This window comes from Tupaia chinensis, unplaced genomic scaffold (genome assembly GCF_000334495.1).
Source record: "Tupaia chinensis unplaced genomic scaffold, TupChi_1.0 Scaffold000387_1, whole genome shotgun sequence".
Taxonomy (NCBI): Eukaryota; Metazoa; Chordata; class Mammalia; order Scandentia; family Tupaiidae; genus Tupaia; species Tupaia belangeri.
The window spans coordinates 151559-173716 of record NW_006159889.1 but is presented as its reverse complement, the minus strand read 5'-3'; the positions used below and the strand labels follow the sequence as shown (position 1 = coordinate 173716).

Sequence of the window (22158 nt, the reverse complement as noted above, 5' to 3'; positions counted from 1 at the left end):
CGAGCCCGAGGCGGGATTGGACATGGCAGCTCCTGATCTCCTCTTCGCCGAAGGCACCGCGGCCTACGCGCGCGGGGACTGGGCCGGGGTGGTCCTGAGCATGGAGCGGGCGTTGCGCTCGCGGGCCGCCCTGCGGGCCCTCCGCCTGCGCTGCAGCACCCGGTGTGCCGCCGAGGTCCCGTGGGAGCTGGACCCCGACGTGGTCCCAAGCCTGGCCCCGGCCTCGGGCGCCGCCGCCCTGCACGACCTGCGCTTCTTCGGGGGCCTGCTGCACCGCGCCGCCTGCCTACGCCGCTGTCTGGGGCGGTCGGCCGCCCACTCGCTCAGCGAGGAGCTGGAGCTGGAGTTCCGCAAGCGGAGCCCCTACAACTACCTGCAGGTTGCCTATTTCAAGGTGCAGACCTGCCCGGGGCCGGGCGGACTGGGCCCTTCTCGGGGGAGGAGTGGTTTGAAGGCGACCGTGTCCGTGGAAAGGGAAAGTGCCTTCATGGCTGGGGACCTCTCTTCGGATCCCTGGAGACCTGCCTTGCCCAGTTCACATGGGCAGATGGCAATCCCAGAGGTCCAGCCGGGGTTACTGCAGAGGCTCAGCCAAATTTGTTCATTCGTTGCCCAGGGGGCCTCCAAGAGGGAATTGAAGCGGCAGCTTGGGGCTCCCGTCCAGATTTCATTGTAACTGTGCGAGGGAGAAGCTGTGAGCTCTCTGCAATATCTTCCTTCCGGTTCGCTTTCCAGTGATGCTTTTCCTGCTGCCGAGTCCAGCAGCTCCCTTACAGGACGTGGGATTGCCACGTCGCCAGCAGGGGTTGCCTGCCGCTCTTTCTGGAGGACCCTCTCCGTGTTCTGTCTGACTTCCAAAGAAAATGAGTACTTTGAGGAATGCCAGAGTGACCTAAGTCTAAGGGCGGCAGGCTTGGGTGCTGCTGGCGGCGGTGCTGGCGGCGGGCACTGGACTTCCAGGCGCTGTGTCAAGCTCTTTGTGTTCATGTACTCTGAACCTCACAAGATCCTGTGAAGTAGATGGCATTTTTAGACCTACTTTACTGAGAGGGAGAAAAAAGAAGGCGTTGTGCCTCATCTTTTATGTCTGTAGTTTAACAGGCCTTCAGTTCAACCGAGGAGAGACTTAGAGATTCTTGGGATCCCAGATTTCTGCCTCTCCACAAGCGTTCTGCGTACACATGTCCCCTCCACTCTTCCTAATGACTAGGAATAGTGTTGGGCTGAAATAAAAATAATGGGCTATTGGGACCAGCAGTTAGCGTAATGGCTATGTCGCTGGACTCCCACATAGTCGACCGCAGTTCAAGTCCCGGACCCAGTGGCTTAAACTCACGCTGGGCGCATGTGCGTGTGTGCCCATGATCCTGAGAGGAGAATGGAGGAGAAGGGATTGTGGCGTGGCCATCTCCTCTGGGGGGTGATTTCTCACTTTCTATCTGTCTCTCTCTGTCTGTCTGGCGAGCGCATGCGCCCTATAGCAAAAACCTCTCCAAAAGAAAAAATAAATTAAAAAAAAAAGGGCTATATTGGGGCCAGCAGACAGCATGACAGTTAAGGTGCTGGACTTCCACATGGCTGACAGCAGTTCAAGTCCCAAACCCCACAACTTGAAAAACATGCTGGGCCCACGTGCAAAGCATGCCCCATATCCCAAGAGGACAATGGAGAAGGGATTGTGGAGTGGTCATCCCCACTAAGGGTGTGGGTGATTTTTGCCCTTTCCCTCTCTCGCTGTCTCTCTCCACCTCTCTCTACAAAGGTACACACCCTATGGCAAAAACCTAAAAAACTGGGAACCAGCAGTTAGCGTAATGGCTATGTTGCTGGACTCCCACGTAGTCGACCGCGGTTCGCGTCCCGGACCCGGTGGCTTAAAACTCACGCCGGGCGCGTGTGCGTGCGTGCCCAAGATCCCGAGAGGAAAATGGAGGAGAAGGGATTGCGGCGTGACCATCCCCCCTGGGGGGTGATTTCTCGCTTTCTGTCTCTGTGTCTCTCTCTGTCTGTCTGGTGAGCGAGCGCACACGCCCTACAGTGAAAATCTCTCTCAAAAAAAAAAAAACTAACAAAAAAATAAGCTGTCTTTGGTCACGTCACTGAGCACTTTCTAAGATTCCTTGATAAGCATTTACTGAATTCCTACCACATTCCAGTTCTTGTACAGGTAATTGAGATGCTTGACTGTTTGTTTTGTCTTGCTTTGCTAACAAGAATCCCTGTAGTGGGGCTGGCAGGTGGCGTGGTGGTTAGGGGCCTGGGCTGCCACATGGCTGACTGAGGTTTGAGTCCCAGACCTGGTGGCTTACTTTCTCTTTCTCACTCTGATTTTCTCTGGTCAAATTAAAATAAATTAAATAAGGGGAACCAGCAGATGTCATAATGGCTATATCGCTGGACTCCCATGTAGTCGACTGCAATTCGAGTCCCGGACCCGGTGGCTTAAGCTCACGCTGGGCCCAGGTGCGTGCTTGCCCAAGATCCCGAGAGGAGAATGGAGGAGAAGAAACTGCAGTGTGGCCATTCCCTTGGAGGGTGATTTCTCGCTTTCTGTGTCTCTCTCTGTCTTTCTGGTGAGTGCATACACCCTAGAGCAAAAACCTCTCAAAAAAAAAAAAATTAAATAAGGTTAAATAAAATAATTCTTAAAAAAAAAAAAAGAATCCCTGCAGTAAGGGCTACTGAGTGGACATAGGGCTGGGGAGCACAGACTAGGGAGACTCTACCTTCGTCTCAGAGAAAGTAGGGGGACTTCAAAGAGGAGGTGACTTCGAAGCTTGTCCTAAATATTGCTATGGAGAGAGGAAGGACGCTGTTCCAGACGGAAAAGTAGACCCAAAGCACGACGCGGCCAGGTTAAAGTTCGTTGTGGTTGTGGTTGTGGTGTGTGGGGACAACAGGAGAGGAGACTAGAAAGGGAAGTGAGGCCTTGTTGGGAGGAGGACTCTGCAGGTTTCCCCAGAATCAGTTATTAGAATGCTAGCTCTGGGGACCAGCAGTTGGTAGTATTGGCTGTGTCACTGGACTCCCATGTAGTTGACTGCGGTTCGAGTCCCGGACCCGGTGGCTTAAACTCACAAGATCCCGCCAAGAGGAGAATAGAGGAGAAGGGATTACTGCGTGGCCATCTCCCCTGGCGGGTGATTTCTCGCTTTCTGTCTCTCTGTCTCTCTGTGTCTTTCTGGTGAGCACACATGCCCTATAGCAAAAACCTCTCCAAAAAAAAAAGATTGCTAGCTCTGGCAGCCTTGCGGAATGAGCCAAGGAAGGAGAAAGTAGACAGAGCCCGTGATTAAGAGCCTTAAGAGCTGTGTGCATTTGTCCACAGGAGGGAAGGAAAGTTAGGAGGGCAAGAACAGAGAGTGGTGGGAGGAAGCAGTGCTGAAAGATAAAGGAGCGAGAATAAGACCATGAAAGGGACAGATGGAGAGAATTTCTAATTGTACGGTCAAAGCACCTGAGCTACAGGGCCAGTAGATGGCATGGTCGTTAAGACACTGGATCCCATATGGACAACAGCATGGTTCAAGTCCCAGACCTGCAGCTTGAAAATCATGCCAGGCATCCGTATATACATGCATGTATCCAAAATCCTGAGAGGAAAATGGAGAAGGGATTTTGACATGGCCACCCCCCTAGGGAGTGCTTTCTCACTTTTCTTCTCTGTCTTTCTTGGAAAGCACATGTGCCCTATAGCAAAAAAATAAAATAAAATAAAATAAAGTACACTTCAATATTTCAAAATTGAATCTAGAAAACAAGAAAAGAAACTGAGCTACAGAAATGGGAAATTATTCATGCTGGATCACCTAACCAAGGCTGACTCCTTTAGTATGCATTTACAGTACAAGCGATAAGGAAAAACAAATTCTTAGCATATTGATAATAGTGGTTAACATTTAGTGCTGGGAACCAGCAGTTAGCGTAATGGCTATGTCACTGGACTCTCACGTAATCGACCGCGGTTCGCGTCCTGGACCCGGTGGCTTAAAACTCACGCCGGGCCCATGTGCGTGCCCAAGATCCCAAGAGGAGAATAGAGGAGAAGGGATTGTGGAGTGACGACCCCCTCTGGGGGGAGATTTCTCGCTTTCTGTCTCTATGTCTCTCTCTGTCTGTCTGGCGAGCGCGCACATGCCCTATAGCGAAAATCTCTCAAAAAAACACAACATTTAATGCTGAAATTGTGCCCAACCCCATGAGTTACATGCTGCACATGTATTATCTCATTTAACTCTTCCAACAGTCCTGCGAGGTTGGTGGTGAATACTGTCTCCAGATGACAGATTAAGGAGCTGAGTTTAGAGAATGGATTTTAAGTAACTTGTGTAATGCCCAGTAAGTGAATAATTAAGCCTAGATTTGTCTCTGGCCTGACAGCAAAGCCCATGTTAACTAGCGACGAGATCATCAGTGAATTACTTTGGGTTCTTTATTAAGAACCTGTGTTACTTTGATATGTGAGTCCATTGTTGAGGGCGTAACTGGTAGGTAGCACATTTTCCTCAGATTTCTTTCAGTCTTTTCTTTTAGCCTCAGGAGCCCTGGACTTTGAGTCAGAAGATAACATGTCTAGATTTTATATAGGACACGAGAGTTTTTCAGCACCTGCCTTCTCCCTGAATGTATCAAAACCACTTGATTTTATTTTAAAGGGAGAAAAACATATTTCCTAGAAAAATTCCTACGCTTGGGACCAGCAGACGGCATAATGGCTACGTCGCTGGACTCCCATGTAGTTGATCGCAGTTCGAGTTCCAGACCCAGTGACTTAAACTCACACCGGGTGCATATGCGTGCGTGCCCAAGATCCCAAGAGGAAAATGGAGGAGAAGGGATTGCAGTGTGACCATCCCCCATGGGGAGTGATTTCTTGCTTCTGTCTCTCTGTCTCTGACTTTCTGCCAAGGGCATGTGCCCTATAGCAGAAAAAAAGAAAAAAAGAAAGAACTCTAAAAAAAAAACCCAATTTCTAGGCTCTTTCTTCCCTACCCTTTAAAGCTTGAAGTCTTAGACATTCTCCAGCTCAGGCACTACGTTTGAATTTTGAGAATAGGTTACTCAGGCAGTCAGTCTTCCATAGCACCCCCCCACACACAATATGACCTTGTTTTAAAAGAGAACATTTATACTGCTGAAGCACTGCGCCCTGTGACTTGGGAAGCCCCTAAGCCTGATTTGGGAAATAGCTACAAATCTGCCCCAGGCGCCGTGCTCCCCGTCTCTAGTATGTAGATGTATTTTGTGGGGCTGGCAGGGGCTGGGCACACTGAGAAAGCAACTTGGGTAGACCGGGACTTCCTGTTTACCCCAGACTGCACATCTGGACACACACCCGCGGAGTTTGGATGTGAACATCGCATTCTCGTGCTTTATCTTAGATTAACAAGCTGGACAAAGCTGTGGCAGCAGCTCACACCTTCTTCGTGGGCAACCCCGAGCACATGGAGATGCAGCAGAACCTGGACTATTACCAAACCATGTCTGGAGTGAAGGAGGCCGACTTCAAGGACCTTGAGGCCCAGCCCCACATGGTGAAAAACCTTTATCCCCGCTTCTCTCACTCTCTCTTTTTGAGTGACATTTACTAGGGCTGTTTTTTTTCTTTTTCTTTTTTTATTCTTTTTTTTTTAGTTTGACCAGAGAGAGACAGAGGGTGAGAGTGAGAGGCCATGTGGGAGTGTCCAGCGCCTGAACCACCACGCCACCTGCTGGTCCCCAGGGCTGTTCTTTTCATTACAGAAGTAATAAAGGTTCATTGTACAACATTAGAACAATGTGTCTGGGCTGGCCCCATAGTGTAGCAGTCAGGGGAGCCGGATCCAACATGGCCGGCTCCAGTTCATCTTTCAATATTCCATATTTAATTTTTCTTCACCTAATTCGATGTTACATTGCAACATCAGATTGACCTAATATCTTATGGACCTTTTCTCATGTCTTCAGATTTTCTTTGAGAACATACTTTTTTCAAGGTTTGTACCATCGAGTGCATGTACTTGCCAGAGACAGAGAGAGGGAAAGTGAGAAATCACCCCCGAGGAGGGATGGTTATGCCACAGTCCCTTCTCCTCCATTCTCTTCCTGAGATTTTGGTCACACACACACTCATGTGCCAGCCACGACTTTCAAGTCACCAGGTCTGAGACTCAGACCATGGTAAGCCATGTGGGAGTCCAGCCACCTTAACCACCATGCCACCGGCTGGTCCCCCAAAACTCACTTTTTAATGGCTGCATGCTAGTGTATTTTATGTAGAGATCATTAATTTGCTAGTCAAATTCTTTCGGTTGTATGGGTGTTTGATTTTCAATACAGTAAGTGGTACCATATTCCTCAGTGTCCTTATTTCATTTGGTTAGCAGCAAAAGTCTATTCCATAAGAGATATTGTCTGTGATAATATAGCATTTTTATAAAGAGTCTATTTTTTAATATTTAATAATTGAGAAATAATATTATTATAAACAACAGAAAGATGATCTTTTTTTAAAAAAGAATTCTTTTGGGGCCAGCAAATGGCATGGTAGTTAAGGGTGCTGGACTTCCACATGGCCAAGGGTGGTTTGAGTCCCAGACCTGGCAGCTAGCTTTCTCGCTTTTTCTCTCTCTCACTCTTACTCTGGCTCTGTCCTTCTCTGGTCAAATTAAAGTAAATAAATGAATAAATAAAGTTAAATGAAATAATTATTTTAAAAATTATTTAATTTTATTTATTATTATTATTCAGTTTGACCAGAGAGAGAGAGGGAGAATGAGAAAGCAAGCTGCCAGGTTCAAGACTCGAACCATGGTCTACCATGGGGGAGTCCAGCACCTTAATCACCATGCCAGCTCCAGCCCCCAAAATGACTTTTAAAAGTAAATTGTGGGGACCAGCAGATGGGGTAATGGTCACATCGCTGGACTCCCACATGTCCGCCACAGTTCAAATCCCAGACCCAGCGGTTTGAAACTCACACTGAACATGTGTGTGCCCAAAATCCAAAGAGGAGAATGGAGGCGAAGGGATTATGGCATGGCCATTCCCCCAAAGGGTGATTTCTCACTTTCTGTCTCTCTCTGCCTCTCCAGCAAACACATGTGCCCTATAGCAAAAATCTCTCTTTAAAAAAAAGTAAATCGTGGGACCAGCAGGTGGCATGGTGATTAAGGCACTGGACTCCCATATGGCCAACCGTGGTTCAAGTCCTGGACTTGGCGGCTTACTTTCTTACTCCCCCCATCCCCCGTCTCTCTCTGGTGAATGTACATGCCCTATAGCAAATTTTAAAATAATAATAACATTAAATAAATAATTACTTTAAAAGAAAAATTAATTGAAAAAAGGAAATGTAAATTGTGTATATCTGAAAATTATAGTGAACAGGCCAGCTTCATTGCCTGGTGGTTAAGGCAGCTGAATCCCAAATGGCTGACTATAGGGTTCAAGCCCTGCAACTGGCAATTTGAAAAACACGTCAGGTACCTGCACACACGTGCCCATAATTCCAAAGGGAAACAAAAATGAAGGGCAATGGATTACTGAGTGACCATGCCCCGTGGGAGGGTGTTTTGTCTCTCTCTGGCAAGCACACATGCCCTCTAGCAAAATAAAAAAAAAAGTTAGAATGAACTCCCATACATCTGTCATTCAGATTAGGAACTCAATGTAGGGACAAGCAGGTGGCGTGGTGGTTAAGGTGCTGGATACTCCCACATGGCCGACCAGGGTTCGAGTCCTGGACCTGGTGGCTTGCTTTCTCACTTCCTCTCTCTCTCACTCTCACCCTCTGTCTCTCTCTGGTCAAATTAAAAATCAATGAATGAATAAATAAATAATAAAATAAATAGTTATTAAAAAAAAAAAGAACTCAATGTCTTTACATTTTGAAAGGAACAGGTAATGGGACGAGCAGGTGGCGTGGTGGTTAAGGCGCTGGACACTCCCATGTGGCCAACCACAGTTCAAGTCCCAGACCTGGTAGCTTGCTTTCTCAACTTCCCCTCTCTCTCTCTAGTCAAATTTAAAATAAATAAATAAATAAATAAGTGAGTGGATAAATAAATAAATAATTTAAAACATATGCAAACCTTTTAAAAAAGAAAAAGAAAAGAAAGGAACAGGTAAAGACTGTTACAAAAGGCCTTGGTTATGGAACAACCCCCTTCTAGCAGGAAATTAGGGCCCAGGTGAAGGTGAGCATGGGCAAGGGGAGAGGGTCCCACGGCGGCCAGTCTTTGAGTACCCCTTCCTCCCATAGCATGCGTTTCGCCTGGGCGTGCGACTCTACTCGGAGGAGCAGCCCCAGGAGGCCATACCGCACCTGGAGACAGCTCTGCGAGAGTACTTCGTGGCCTATGAGGAGTGCCGAGCCCTCTGCGAGGGGCCCTACGACTACGACGGCTACAACTACCTGGAGTACAATGCCGATCTCTTCCAGGCCATCACAGGTGCGCCGGCCTCCCGGGGCTCGAAGGTCCATGTCCCGAGAGCACAGGCCCTGCGCCTTCACCTCTTTCCCAGTTCCTTACATCTGCCCATCTCACTAACAGTTGCTTCCACTCGACTTCGTTCATCTTCACCAGAATTGGGATCCTGAAGATGGGCACCGTAGTTATTCTCCTCTTGGGTTGCTTTCAGATCATTACATCCAGGTCCTGAGCTGCAAGCAGAACTGCGTCACCGAGCTCGCTTCCCACCCAAGCCGAGAGAAGCCCTTTGAAGACTTCCTCCCATCGCATTATAATTATCTGCAGTTTGCCTACTATAATGGTAAGTCGACTTTCCTATTTCTCTGCTGCCTTAAAATCTCTAAAAGCAGGGGAGGCAGGCATTGTGGCCCCTGCACTTTCTCGGCTTCTTTTTGGGCTGTGGGGGGCGCCATGCTATGTGACCCCTGAATACTTCATTTCAAGCCACTGGCCCTGAAAGCCAATATCAGCAGCCCAGGAAGCTAGGAGAGAGACCAGCAAATGGCATAATGATTACATCACTGGACTCCCACGTAGTCGACTGCGGTTCATGTCCCAGACCTGACAACTTGAAACTCATGCTGGGCAAATAAACAACAGCATAGATTACTTTATGGTAAGCTAGAGAAAAGGCAAATACAATATATAATGGAGACAGCAGTAGTGTGGTGGTTAAGGTGCTGGACCTTAACCACATGGCTAGCCACAGTTCGAGTCACAGACATGGCACTTGCTTTTTCACTTTCTCTCTTTCTCTGTCTCTCTCTGATGAGTGCATGTACCCTTCAGCAAATTAAAATAATAATAAATAAAATTAAATAATTCTTTTTTTAAGAATTAATTTATTTAACTTTATGTATGTACTTATTTTAATTTCACCAGAGAGGGACAAAGTGAGAGTGAGTGTGTGTGAGAAAGAAAGAGAAAGCAAGCCACCAGGTCCGGGACTCTAACCACAGTCAGCCATGTGGGAGTCCAGCACCTTAACCACCATGCCACCTGCCAGCCCAAATAAATGATTCTTTTTCAAAATGCAGTATATAACATACAAAATATGTGTTAATTGACTGCTTGTGTTATCAGTAAGGCTTCTGGTCAATGGTAGGTTTTTTTGTTTTGTTTTGTTTTGTTTTAAGGGGTCTCATCTATCAGGAGTTTTGTTTTTTTTTAAGACTCACTTTATTTATTTCATTTATTTATTTATTTATTTATTTATTTTATGAGAGAGAGAGGGGAAAGTGAGAAAGCAATCCACCAAGTGTGGGACTTGAACCGTGGTTGGCTATATGGGAGTCCAGCGCTCTTAACCACCACACCACCTGCTGGCCCCTCAATAGTAGGTTATTAGTAGTTAAGTTCTAGGGGAGTCTAAAGTTATCTGTGGATTTCTTTTTTCTTTTTTTAAAAGAATTATTTTATTTTACTTTATTCATTATTATTATCATTATTATTTTCCAGTTTGATCAGAGAGAGACAGATAGGAAATGAGAAAGCAAGCCACCAGGTCCAAGACTTGAACCGTGGTTGGCCATGTGGGAGTCCAGCGCCTTTAACCACCATGCCACTTGCCAGCCCCATATCTGTAGATTTCTGACTGTGCAGGGGTCTTACCTGGAACCCCCCACATTGTTCAAGGGCCCGCTGCCTAGCAGTGAGTAAGCTGTTGTATGAGCTGGTCCACGGAGCGTTTTTCAGCCTTTCTCCCTAGCACTGCACTGATGCACTTCAGGGGCCCTCAGTATCCAGAAAGCCAACAAACCAGCAGGCCTTCACCGAGCTCCTGCTGTGTGCTAAGCATGACAGCGCGTTCAAGAGTATGTAATAGTTATAATTGAGTTGAGGAGATGAAATCACATGAACAAAACCTGTTTTGCCAAAGAGGCAGTCTGTTACCATCTTCCTCCTGTTCTGAAAACCCACAAGAGAAAGAAGGTAGGAAGACAGGGGACTATTCCTTTTTTTTTTTAACTTGTATTTTTTTTTAAATTTAACTTTATTTATTTTAATTTGATCAGAGAGAGACAGAGCGAGAGAGAGAAAAGAGAAAAAAAAAGTGAGAAAGCAAGCCACCAGTCCCAGGACTCAAACCATGGTCAGCCATGTGGGAGTCTAGCGCCCTTAACCACCATGCCACCTGCCGGCCATGACAGGACTATTCCTGATGTTGTTCTAATGATTAGGTGTATTGAGGTATTTGAATTATTTGTGAGTTTTTAAAAAAACTAATTACATAGAGATCAGCAGTTAGCGTAATGGCTATGTCACTGGATTCCCATGTAGTCGACCGTGATTCGAGTCCCAGACCTGGTGGCTTAAAACTCATGCTGGGCACATGTGTGTGCGTGCCCGAGATCCAGAGAGGAGAATGGAGGAGAAGCGATTGCAGCATGGCCATCCCCCCAGGGAGTGATTTCTCACTTTCTGTCTCTCTCTCTCTCTCTCTGTCTGTATGGCGAGTGCACGCACCCTATACCCAAAACCTCTCCCAAAAAAAAGTTATATGTTTATTTTTAATTATCATTATTATTATTTTTAGTTTGTGACAAGGCTCCTGTGCTCACCAGAGAGAGACAGAGACAGAAAATGAGAATGCAAGCTGCTAAGTCCTGGACTTCAACCATTGTCAGCCATGTGGGAGTCCTCACTTTAAACCACCATGCCACTTGTTTACCCCTTATTTGTGAATTTTTAGATGTGGGCATGGGGGACCTGCAGGTGACATGGTGGTTGGGGTGCTGGACACTCCCACATGGCTGACCGTGGTCCAAGTCCTGGACCTGGCAGCTTGCTTTCTCACTTTGTCTCTCTCTGTCGCTCTCTCGTCAAATTAAAATAAATGAATGAATAAACAAAATTTTTAAAAAAGATGTGGACGTGAAGGGAGTTCTGAGTCTTTTCTGTCCCAATGGTAGGCATCCCAGAGGGAGCTGAACAGCTTAAGATCAATTATGGGATCAGCAGATAGCGTAACAGCTACATCGCTGGACTCCCATGTAGTCAACCGCAGTTCGAGTCCCAGACCTGGTGGCTTAAACTTATGCTGGGCCTGTGTGCATGCGTGTGTGCCTAAGATCCCAAGAGGAAAATGGAGGAGAAGGGACTGCAACATGGCCATCCCCTGGGGGAGGGGAGTGATTTCTCGCTTTCTGTCTGTCTTTCTGGTGAGCACATGCACTCTATAGCAAAAACCTCTCAAAAAAAAAAAAAAAAAAGAATTACAATTCAAGTGTATTCCACAACTGCTCCGTCCAAAATCAGGGCATCATACTGAGTGGCAAGTGTCTGGACCTTCATCATAGTCTCAAGCTTCGCTGAGACTAAGTGCTCCTGGTAGACCCTTCTCAGTTTCTTTTGTTTGCTTTGCAGTTGGGAACTATACCCAGGCGATTGAATGTGCCAAGACCTATCTCCTCTTCTTCCCCAATGACGAGGTGATGAGCCAGAATCTGGCCTACTACACAGCTACGCTTGGAGAGGAGGCGGCCCGCTCCATCGGCCCCCGCGAGGTGAGACTGGCCTCAGGGCAGCGCTTAGCTGAACCCAGAGCAGAGGGCCGGGGGTCGGGGCTGCGCCCGCCGGGTGAGTCTGGTACTGGGCCTGGGTGTGAGTGCACTACCTCCGCTTGTCCCTCGAAGTGTGCAGGGAGCCTGGGGAGCACATGGACGCCTTCGCCTGCACTGCCGGGATCCAGGAGTCTGTTCTCTGAGTCGCACAGAAAAGCAGAACTGCAATGTGCACTTTTTCTTCCCCCCTTTGGCACCCTCACACACTTGGACACTTGATTCCATTCGACCAAGATTCATCATTTTTCACATCATCCTTTTCCTCTCACCTATTTTCTGTATCCATTTCCTCTCTAGCCCTTCTTTCCACCATTGTCTGTTCTCTCCCATCTTTCAGCATCATTCCCATTTCACTCCAAAACAAGGAGCAAAATCTATGTAACGTAAAGACTGCTACTCTGAAGAGAAAGACCACCCCGGTGGTTCCTTCCTGGCAGTCCAGTCTCCAGTGGAGAGAATTCGCCATCCTTCCCAGGCACCCACTTACCTTGTAGTTGTTTCCCTGGGCCACTAGATGGCGACCGTCTGGCTCTAAGAGCCACTTCCTCTGTCTCTTTGTCTTGCTTGGTTAATACCTTTTTTCTCCTTCTGGTCATATCAGGGGGCCTGGCTAGGAAAGGAGAAATAAACCCATGTGATCCATCGAGCGTTTTTAACTAGAACTCCCCTCAGGACAGAAGGCAGCTAACATGTTGAGCTACCAAGCTGGCACTGGGCGGTCTGGGTCTGCCCTTCCACTTTAGAGACCAGGATGCTGGGGTGCTGAGAGGTGGAGTAACTTGCTCCGTGGCCCGTGGCTGGTCAGTGGTGACTGGAGTCTGTTCCCCACTCTGTCCCAGTGCTGCCACCACCCCAGACACGTGGCTGGCACTTGGTCAGTCAGTAGCCGTAGGATTGGCTGCCGGGTATCCTCACGGAGGTGTCGGAGAGCGTTAGGTGAGGTAACACAGCTCCTAGGGAAGGAGGCCAGACTTTAAGCTCGAGGAAACGCCTGTCTTCCTCTTAGGTTAGTAGAGTCGGTGCCATAGCTCTCACCACGCCTTCAGCACTGTCCTCCGGCTGCCTCGCCTTTGATTTCAGCTGACAATGTCTCATCTCTTCCTTCCTTCCTCTGCTGCTTGGAGACTAACAGGGCATCTAGGGAAAGGTGTGGCCCGGAAGGCACCCAGCTTCCCTGCCCTGGGTAAGCCCTGCCGTGAGCACAGGGAAGGCCCGAGTGCCAGCCCCAGCTGTTCCGCCTGCAGCTGCCTGTCTTCTGGGAGAGGTGCGGTCTGGGCAGGTTCCTGGGGAGGCAGGTGGCAGAGTAGAAAGCGTGTGGGCTTTAGGCTGCGAAGACCTAGGTTCGATGTCAGTCCCTGCTCCTGTGTGTCCCATAGTGTCACCGTAACCACGCTGCATATCCCCTCTGTGCCTCGGTTTCGTCCTCTGTAAAATGAAGCTAATGTAGAAGCTCAGAGGTGGTTGCAAAGATGACGAGCACATGCCTTGCCCAGGCCCCCTTTCTGAGTACTGGGCTCCTACCGAAGCCAAGATGGAATTCTTCCTTGACGGGCATTTTCACATCTCCTGAGGATCATCAGAGATGCTGACCTCTCAGTGAATTCTCTGGGCCAGTCAGTGGCGTGGTGGTTAAGGTGACTGGATCCCACTTGGCCGAGTGTGCCGTCTGAATCCTGGACCAGGTGACTTGTAAAACACTGGGCACATATATGTGCATACCCCAAATCCCAAGAGGAGAAAGGAGAAGGGATTGCAGTGGGGCCGTGTCCCTTGCGGGCTGCTTTCTTTCTTTCTCCAGGAGGCAGGTGGCAGAATATAAACTGCATGGGCTTTAGGCTGCGAAGACCTAGGTTCGATGTCAGTCCCTGCTCCTGTGTGTCCCATAGTGTCACCGTAACCACGCTGCATATCCCCTCTGTGCCTCGGTTTCGTCCTCTGTAAAATGAAGCTAATGTAGAAGCTCAGAGGTGGTTGCAAAGATGACGAGCACATGCCTTGCCCAGGCCCCCTTTCTGAGTACTGGGCTCCTACCGAAGCCAAGATGGAATTCTTCCTTGACGGGCATTTTCACATCTCCTGAGGATCATCAGAGATGCTGACCCAGAGATTCACGGGGCTGGGGTGGGGGAAGCCTGGCCGTGCCACCCTCAGAGGGACTACTGTGCCTGGCACAAGTTGTCCCAAACTAGAGGACAGACAGACAGTGACAGTTGGGCAAAGGCCTCAGGTCACACAGGGAGCCACAGCATAGAGTGCCAGGAAGGTGCTCCATGAGGGCTGGAGGACAGGGCTGAGTTCTAGGGGGTCCCTTCTGCTTTGTGTCCTCAGAGTGCCCAGGAATATCGACAGCGAAGCCTGCTGGAAAAAGAACTGCTTTTCTTCGCTTATGACGTCTTTGGAATTCCCTTTGTGGACCCAGTAAGCCAAAGAGCAGAAGCTAGAAGGGCGGGGGGACAGGAGTGAGGGATGGGGTGAGGGGTACGCTTACAACTCTGGAGAAAGCTTTAGGGGTTCAGCCACATGTGAGATCTGGGAAATGCCAGGATAAGACACAGAAAGGTGGGGCAAGCAGATGGCATGGTGGTTAAGGTGCTAGATCGCACATGGCTGATGGTGCAGTTTGAGTCCCGAACTCAGTGGCTTAAAAATCATGCCGGGCATGTGCACGTGCATGTCCAAAATCCTGAGAGGAGAATAAAGAAGGGATTGTGGAATGGCCATCCCTTCCTAGAGGGTCATTTCTCACTTTCCTTCTCTCTCGGTAAGCACACGTGTCCTATAGCAAAAACCTAAAAATAAAGGGGGGGGGGTAGGAGGAGAGAGAGACAGATGAAAGGGGAGCACTAGATACCTTGAAGTGACCTGGACTCAGAGACCTCCCACTTCACCCCTCCCGCCCCCCGCAAAGGTAGATTTCTCCCTTAGGCCCTGTTTTATGCCTCAAGGCTGGAAGGAAAGTAGGTTTCCCCTACCTTGTTCCTTCCTGACCTATTTTAGGACTCATGGACCCCAGAAGAGGTGATTCCCAAGAGACTGCAAGAGAAACAGAAGTGAGGACCTTGAAGAAACTGCATGATTGGATCGGTCTGATGAAGCACTTGAGGCTTCCTGAGCCCAGGCAGATGTGAACTCCTGGCAGGGGAGGGCAGGTCCAGTCTGGGGACTGGGGTGGGAGCCCAGGACTGGCCCCAGGGTCCGGTCCTCAGAGCAGCTGTGCTCACAGGTCTGAACGGGAAACAGCCGTGCGCATCTCCCAGGAGATCGGAAACCTCATGAAGGAGATCGAGACCCTCGTGGAAGAGAAGACCAAGGAGTCACTGGATGTGAGCAGGCTAACCCGGGAAGGTGAGAGGGTGGAGCTCGGAGGTGCCCTCAGCTGCGTGGGGGCAGACGGGCAGCTCAGAGCTCGGTGTGGGCCCTCGGGTTCTGAGTCCAGCAGGTGTGAGGTCTTCACCTCGATGCCCCTCCTAACTTGCTAACAGGACTTCGCAGGGAGAGAGCTCTGAGAAGTGGCCTTTGGCTAGAATGCCTCCCGTGTCACAGTAATTCCAGCTTAGTTCACTCAGTATGTATGGGAAAAACTCATCCTGTTCCCCCATTCCCAAACTCTCCCAATTTCTACCATTTTTTTTGTTACCAAGACTCAAAACCTTCAGGTCTCCTTTGGCTCTTCTTCCTGGTGGCCTGTCCCCTCCACGCATCCTGGAAGGCTCTGCTTGGCTGTTGCTCGTCTGTGCCCCAGCATTTCCCCCATTGCCCCTGGCCTGCTTCAGGCCCCTTCACCTCCAACTGCACTGTCTGCCCGTCCCATCTGTCCTCGCCTGTCCGAATATGCTGGCTAGGCCAGTCTTCCCAGCACTGACTCTGCCCCACCCTCCCAACCTCCCCCTTTTACTTTATTCTGCTCCTTTCCTGTGTACACCTTCTTTTCATCCCAGGGAGTCTGCTCCGTCCTGCCGAGTCTGCCTCTGTCCCCAAATCTTTGCTGCTGCTGTCCCCCCTCCTAATGCGTTCCACTGTCTCTGCCCAGGAAGTTGTCTCAGATACACCCTACAAAACCTTTTTAAATCCCTCAGCGGGGGCCAGCAGGTGGTGTCATGGTTAAGGCACTGAACTCCCACATGGTCGACTGTGGTCCAAGTCCCAAACCTGGTGGCTTGAAACTCACCCCAGGTGTGTGTGTGCGTGCCCAAAATCCCGAGAGGAGAATGGAGGAGAAAGGATTGCCCCTCTGGCAAGTTTTTTTGGGGAAAAAATTGTCTGACATTCCTTTATTTTGGAGGGCCTTTACTGTTATTTCTTTTTTCATAACTACCTGGGAGGCGGGTTGGGCAGGTTGTACGATTCTTTTTTATGGAGGGTTTTTTGCTATAGGACACATGTGCTCACCAGAAAGACAGAGAGACAGAAAGCGAGAAATCACCCCCACAGGGTGATCCCTTCTCCTCCAGTCTCCTCTCGGGATCTTGGGCATGTATGCATGTACCTGTACCCAGTGTGAGTTTAAACCACCAGATCCAAGACTCAAACCACAGTCAACTACATGGGAGTCCAGCGACATAGCCATTTTGCCAACTGCTAGTCCCAAGGCTGTACGATTCTTACTTTTAGAAAATGATGATAGTATGATAAAATGGGAGTCAGAATTTCTGAGCACTTATTTTGTGCCAAATATTTTACTAAGCTTATAACTTTGCTTATTCTTAACATCAAACTTGCATCAGACTTAATGAGGTAGATGCTGTTAGACAGATGGAAGCATTTTAATTAATTAATTAACCTAAGGGAGATTAAGTAATTTGTCAAGGTCACACAGCTAATCAGTGGAGGATCCAGGAGTCAAACCCGGTTCTTTCTGACTCTGGAGTTCATGTTTTTGGAATGTGTTTATGATGTTTCCTCGATAATTCCTGAAGGCCCAAGAGCCAGCAGCTGTTTGGTGGTGGAGCTAGAACTAGGGCTGGGATCTTCTTCAGCTCCAAGTTTTATCCTCTGGACCATCCCGCCCTTGAAGTGACGGAACAGGAGGTTTCTCTGGTGAACAGGGAACTACTGGAATGTCTGTTCCTTGAAAGGAGGCTCTGGAAGGAGCCACTGCTGCTGGCTCTAACGGGAGTCTCGTCCCTGCTTTGCAGGAGGCCCCCTGTTGTACGAAGGCATCAGGCTCACCATGAATTCCAAACTCCTGAACGGCTCCCAACGGGTGGTGATGGACGGGGTCATCTCTGCCGATGAGTGTCAGCAGCTGCAGAGGCTGACCAACGTAAGGGAAGCCCGGTGAAGGCCCTTCTCCCTCAGGGCCCAGCTTCCCCCAGTGATGGCCCTTCTCCCTCAAGGCCTAGCTTCCCCCAGTAATGGCTCCTTACCCATCAGGGCCCAGCTTCCCCCAGTGATGGCCCTTCTCCCTCAGGGCCCAGCTTCCCCCAGTGATGGCCCCTTACCCATCAGGGGCCAGCTTCCCCCAGTGATGGCCCCTTCTCCCTCAAGGCCTAGCTTCCCCCAGTGATGGCCCCTTCTCCCTCAGGGCCCAGCTTCCCCCAGTGATGGCTCCTGCGCCCGCAAGGCCTAGCTTCCCCCAGTGATGGCCCCTTCTCCCTCAGGGCCCAGCTTCCCCCAGTGATGGCCCCTTCTCCCTCAAGGCCTAGCTTCCCCCAGTGATGGCCCCTTACCCATCAGGGCCCAGCTTCCCCCAGTGATGGCCCTTCTCCCTCGGGGCCCAGCTGGATCCTTCCCCCACCAAGTTCCCCCAGGTGCTGTGCACAGCTGACCACATCCCCTCGAGCCCTCAGCAGCCCCAACTAACTTCTCCTTGTCTGGGGGCTCATAGGCGGCAGCTACGTCAGGAGATGGTTACCGGGGCCAGACCTCCCCGCATACCCCTAGTGAGAAGTTCTATGGTGTCACCGTCTTCAAAGCCCTCAAGGTAAAGCCACGCTGGGCATTCTGGGTGCAGAGAAGGGGCAGGGAGGGGCAGACTGAGACTGGGGAGGAGGCAGAGATGGTGGTAGAAAAGCAGAGGGTGTCTTCCTGCTTGGAGAGGGCGGGCCCGTTATGTTGGGTGAGGCCCACTCCTGGATCCTGGCCGCTGCCCAAGTGTGATATAAGAGGCGAGCACGACCGTATCCATGGCAGGAGCTCTGAGGGTCTTTCTGACTAGTGGCCGATTCCACAGGGTTGTCAGTCTGAGCAGGACACAGGCCGTTCATAGAGGGAGGGGTGAAGGAGAGCGGAGAGAGTCCTAGGGGAGGGGTGAAGGAGAGGAGAGCGGAGAGAATCCCAGAGGGAGGGGTGAAGGAGAGCGGAGAGAGTCCCAGAGAGAGGGGTGAAGGAGAGCGGAGAGAATCCTAGAGGGAGGGGTGAAGGAGAGCGGAAAGAATCCCAGAGGGAGGGGTGAAGCAGAGCAGAGAGAGTCCCCTGGTGGAGGTGTCGAGCGTGGGAAACAGGGATTGCGTGTGTACTCAGTGGGGGAGGTGGCGTGCGGCCTGGTGTCTCAGTGTCTCTGGTGGCCCGCAGAGGGACATGCAGGGCAGCTGACCCCCAGTCTCCTTGGCAGCTGGGGCAGGAAGGCAAAGTCCCTCTGCAGAGCGCCCACCTGTACTACAACGTGACCGAGAAGGTGCGGCGCGTCATGGAGTCCTACTTCCGCCTGGACACTCCGCTCTACTTCTCCTACTCCCACCTGGTGTGCCGCACTGCCATCGAAGGTGGGCCTGCGTCCCGCAGCCTCCCGCAGTGCTGTGCCCTCCCACGCTGGACACCGGGAGGCGCGGAGAGCGGGATACGGTCCCTCTCATCCCGGCTGGGAAGCCCCGCAAACATCTAGGTGGCCACCAGGGCGGCGAGCACGATGGTGAGGGTAGCACGGAGGGAGTTCGTCAGCCCCCCTGGCTTCCCGGGGCGGCGAGGCAGGCAGGTGGCAGGGGGAGCACGTGTGTGGCGACTGGCGTGGTGGGAAGACGGTCAAGTCAGAAAATAGCATGCGCAAAGGGATGTAGGCCGGGCAGCCCAGAGCCGGGGAAACCGAGGAGGCGGCCGGGTTACAGAGCCTCACACAGTTTATCTGTGGTCCTTCAGATCAGTTGGGACCCATGCCGCGAGCTGTCACTAACCCTTAGATCCCCACGCTGAGGGAGCTGCTTACTTTCCAACCCTAGCAGATGGGAGGCCGTTCCTTGTCCCCTCCCCTTCCTCGCACCTTCTCACACCCCTTTTGCTCTCCTGCCCGTGCTTGCAGCTGGCTCGCCATGCTGCAGCCTTCCCAAGGCCCCTGGCACCGATGCGCCCTTGGTGGGTGGCGAGGATCAGGGCTTTTCTCTGACTTATGATGTCGGGAGTTCTGCCCCCTCAGAGGAGTCCAGCAGGCACTGCGTGTCCCTGGCCCAGGGTGAGGGAGTGCTGGCTCAGGCAGTGAAGGGCTTGGTGAGGACTGCTTGTCAGGGGAGGTGGCCAGCATCGGCCCAGGTGGGCAAAGGCAAGGCCTAAGCTCTGGAAGTGGCAGGGGGAGTAGACAGAAGGGGAGGCACAGGAGGTTGAGGAGGTGGGTGGACAGGCCTGAGGCTGGCTGGACACACAGGCGGATAAGGCATCGCCATGACTCCGGGCATGCCAGCGTTTACACTGGGGCAGGGTGTATTTGGCGTCCTGAACGTGTCTCCTGACATGTTACAGATGGCTCATTCGTCCTCTTCGGTGACCTCTCTCTGTGGTTTCTGCACCCACCCCCAGGGTGAAGCAAGCTCCTCACTGCCTGCGGCTGCTTCCCACTCCCCTTGCCGCACTGGCCTTCCTGCTCTGTACAGTTGACAAAAACCAGAGTTTGCATTCCCCCAACATCTGCCCTTGGCTGGAGTGCCCCCATCCTGCTTCCTGCACCCTGCCTGCCACGCCAGGAGCCATCCAGGAAGCCTGCAGACTCGTCCTGACCCCTGAGCACATGGCTCAGCCATGTTTGGAGAAGCACCCCCTCCTCTTCCCACTAAGAGGAGGACACAATGTCCCCTAAGGAGTCCCAGCACTAACATGCGTTCCCTTGGCCTAGAGGCACAAGCTGAGAGAAAGGACGGCAGCCACCCGGTCCACGTGGACAACTGCATCCTGAACGCCGAGACCCTCGTGTGCGTCAAGGAGCCCCCCGCCTACACCTTCCGGGATTACAGGTGCCAGCTCTCCCTCTGAGCCCCCAGTGCCTGCAGCCTGCCTCCCGCCCCCACTGTGCGTGCGTGCGCGCACACGTGTACACACACACATACACACACAGGAGCCAGCCATTCCCAGCATCTGGTCCCTCCTGCCTCCGGACAGGAAGACCAACAGCGCGGAGTCAATACGGCTCAGCTGAGAGGACAACAGTGCAGAGGGACTTGGTACCCGGAGAGGGTGTGATGGTTCCCCAGGGCGAGTGTAGGAAGGAAGGCTTTCTCCCACACCAGGCCGACCCCAGCTGCTGGTTGCGAGCTCGTGGGGGCGAGGGGCTCGCGGAGCGGGTGGAGAAGGGCCACCCTGACACGCCTCTGCCTTTGCCAGTGCCATCCTTTACCTGAATGGGGACTTTGATGGAGGAAACTTCTACTTCACTGAACTTGATGCCAAGACGGTGACGGTGAGTACGTCCTCGTCCTCATCCGCGGGGCACACCCTGCCCCCTGCCAGGGAAGTCTCCAGAGCGACCAGCTGGCTTCCTCTCGCCAGCACCCCGCCCACAGCAGAGGGACGCTGAGCTGTGTCCCCCTTCCTCCAGCTCTGGCCTTCAGGAAGCCAGGCTGCGGAGCCTCCATCCTGGCCGTGAGCCCGATCTCTCCTGAGGGTGGCCTATGGACACCCTTCTTTCCCCTTTAGGCAGAGGTACAGCCCCAGTGTGGCCGGGCCGTGGGATTCTCTTCGGGCACCGAGAACCCTCACGGAGTGAAGGCTGTCACCAGAGGGCAGCGCTGTGCCATTGCCCTGTGGTTCACCCTGGACCCTCGTCACAGCGAGCGGGTGAGAGCCAGCAGGGGACGCTGCCGGGCCTGCTCCCACCCCTCCTTCCTGCTGCCAGTGCTGAGCTGGGGGTCCTGGCCCCATGGTCACTTTCCTTGTCCTCCCTGGACCTTCTTCCTTTCCTAAAAATGGGGCTCCAGGTTTGGGAGGCGGAGATGGGGAGCGATGCCGGGTTCTTGGTTTCCTCCTCAGGCCGACCCCAGCTCTCCTCAGAGAGGAGGGCCTGCTGGGAAGGAGATGAGCGCTGAGGCCACGACTCGGGGTAGCAGCAGGGAGAGGGGGCATGCCTGGTCCAGAGGCCTCTCTGAATGGCAGGTTTGTTCTTGCAGGACCGGGTGCAGGCTGACGACCTGGTGAAGATGCTGTTCAACCCAGAAGAAGTGGACCTTCCCCAGGAGCAGCCCCTGGACGCTCAGCAAGACCCCCCCACACCTGGAGCAGAGTCTCTTTCGGACCGTGAGTCGAAGCCCAGGGATGAGCTATGACAGCATCCAGGCTACACAAGGATGGGTGACTGGACCCACAAGGAGGAGCCCTGTCCTGCGCCCTGGCCTGGCCAGCCCCTCAGCCCCTCAGCCCCTCAGAGCAGGGGGCTTACATCTGCTGGCTGGCTGATGGGACCCTGCTCAGAGCCTGCTGCTTGGTGCTACTGCTCTTGGAGTGGACATGGCGGGATGCTGCTCCCCTCTGGACTGGGCTGAGGGCTTGGAGCACAGGCCCAGAGCCACGCTGAGGCCGGTACAGGCAACTGCGTGACAGCAATACGGTATTTAAGTGTCTGTGTAGCCAACCCAAGAATAAATGATGTGTGTTTTTTACTCGGTGGTTCATTCAGAGACTGGAAGTATGGCCACTCTGCCGAGGGCTCACCTGACACAAACACTCCAGGTGTGACACGCAGCAGGGGTGGTGTGAGAAGGCTCGGACACAAACACTCCAGGGGGGACACGCAGCAGGGGGCGTGTGAGAAGGCCCGGACACAAACACTCCAGGGGGGACATGCAGCAGGGGGCGTGTGAGAAGGCCCGGCTCGGTACCTGTCTTGGCCATTTCCGGTGTGGCCTCAGCCCAGACACAACCTCGGGAACCTTGGGCTTGTCATCTGTATAATGGGGATCGTGGCCCTCTCTGCTCACCTCCCAGGGCAGCTGTGGCCCAGATGCAGC

General features: G+C 51.9%; 1 protein-coding gene across 1 annotated transcript in view; it reads left to right on the top strand.

The window, feature by feature from the left end:
* P3H1 (prolyl 3-hydroxylase 1) overlaps positions 1 to 21810 on the top strand; it is a gene marked incomplete in the record, with an annotated part of 22077 nt that extends 267 nt beyond the window's left edge. The window contains 15 exon segments of the mRNA XM_006153719.3: positions 11 to 394; positions 5382 to 5534; positions 8243 to 8432; positions 8623 to 8754; positions 11820 to 11959; positions 14345 to 14434; positions 15014 to 15066; positions 15240 to 15361; positions 17152 to 17279; positions 17844 to 17939; positions 18570 to 18720; positions 20055 to 20172; positions 20540 to 20615; positions 20852 to 20992; positions 21322 to 21810. Of these exon segments, the coding sequence (XP_006153781.2) occupies positions 11 to 394; positions 5382 to 5534; positions 8243 to 8432; positions 8623 to 8754; positions 11820 to 11959; positions 14345 to 14434; positions 15014 to 15066; positions 15240 to 15361; positions 17152 to 17279; positions 17844 to 17939; positions 18570 to 18720; positions 20055 to 20172; positions 20540 to 20615; positions 20852 to 20992; positions 21322 to 21477 (2130 nt within the window).
* Between the last annotated feature and the right edge of the window lie 348 nt (positions 21811 to 22158).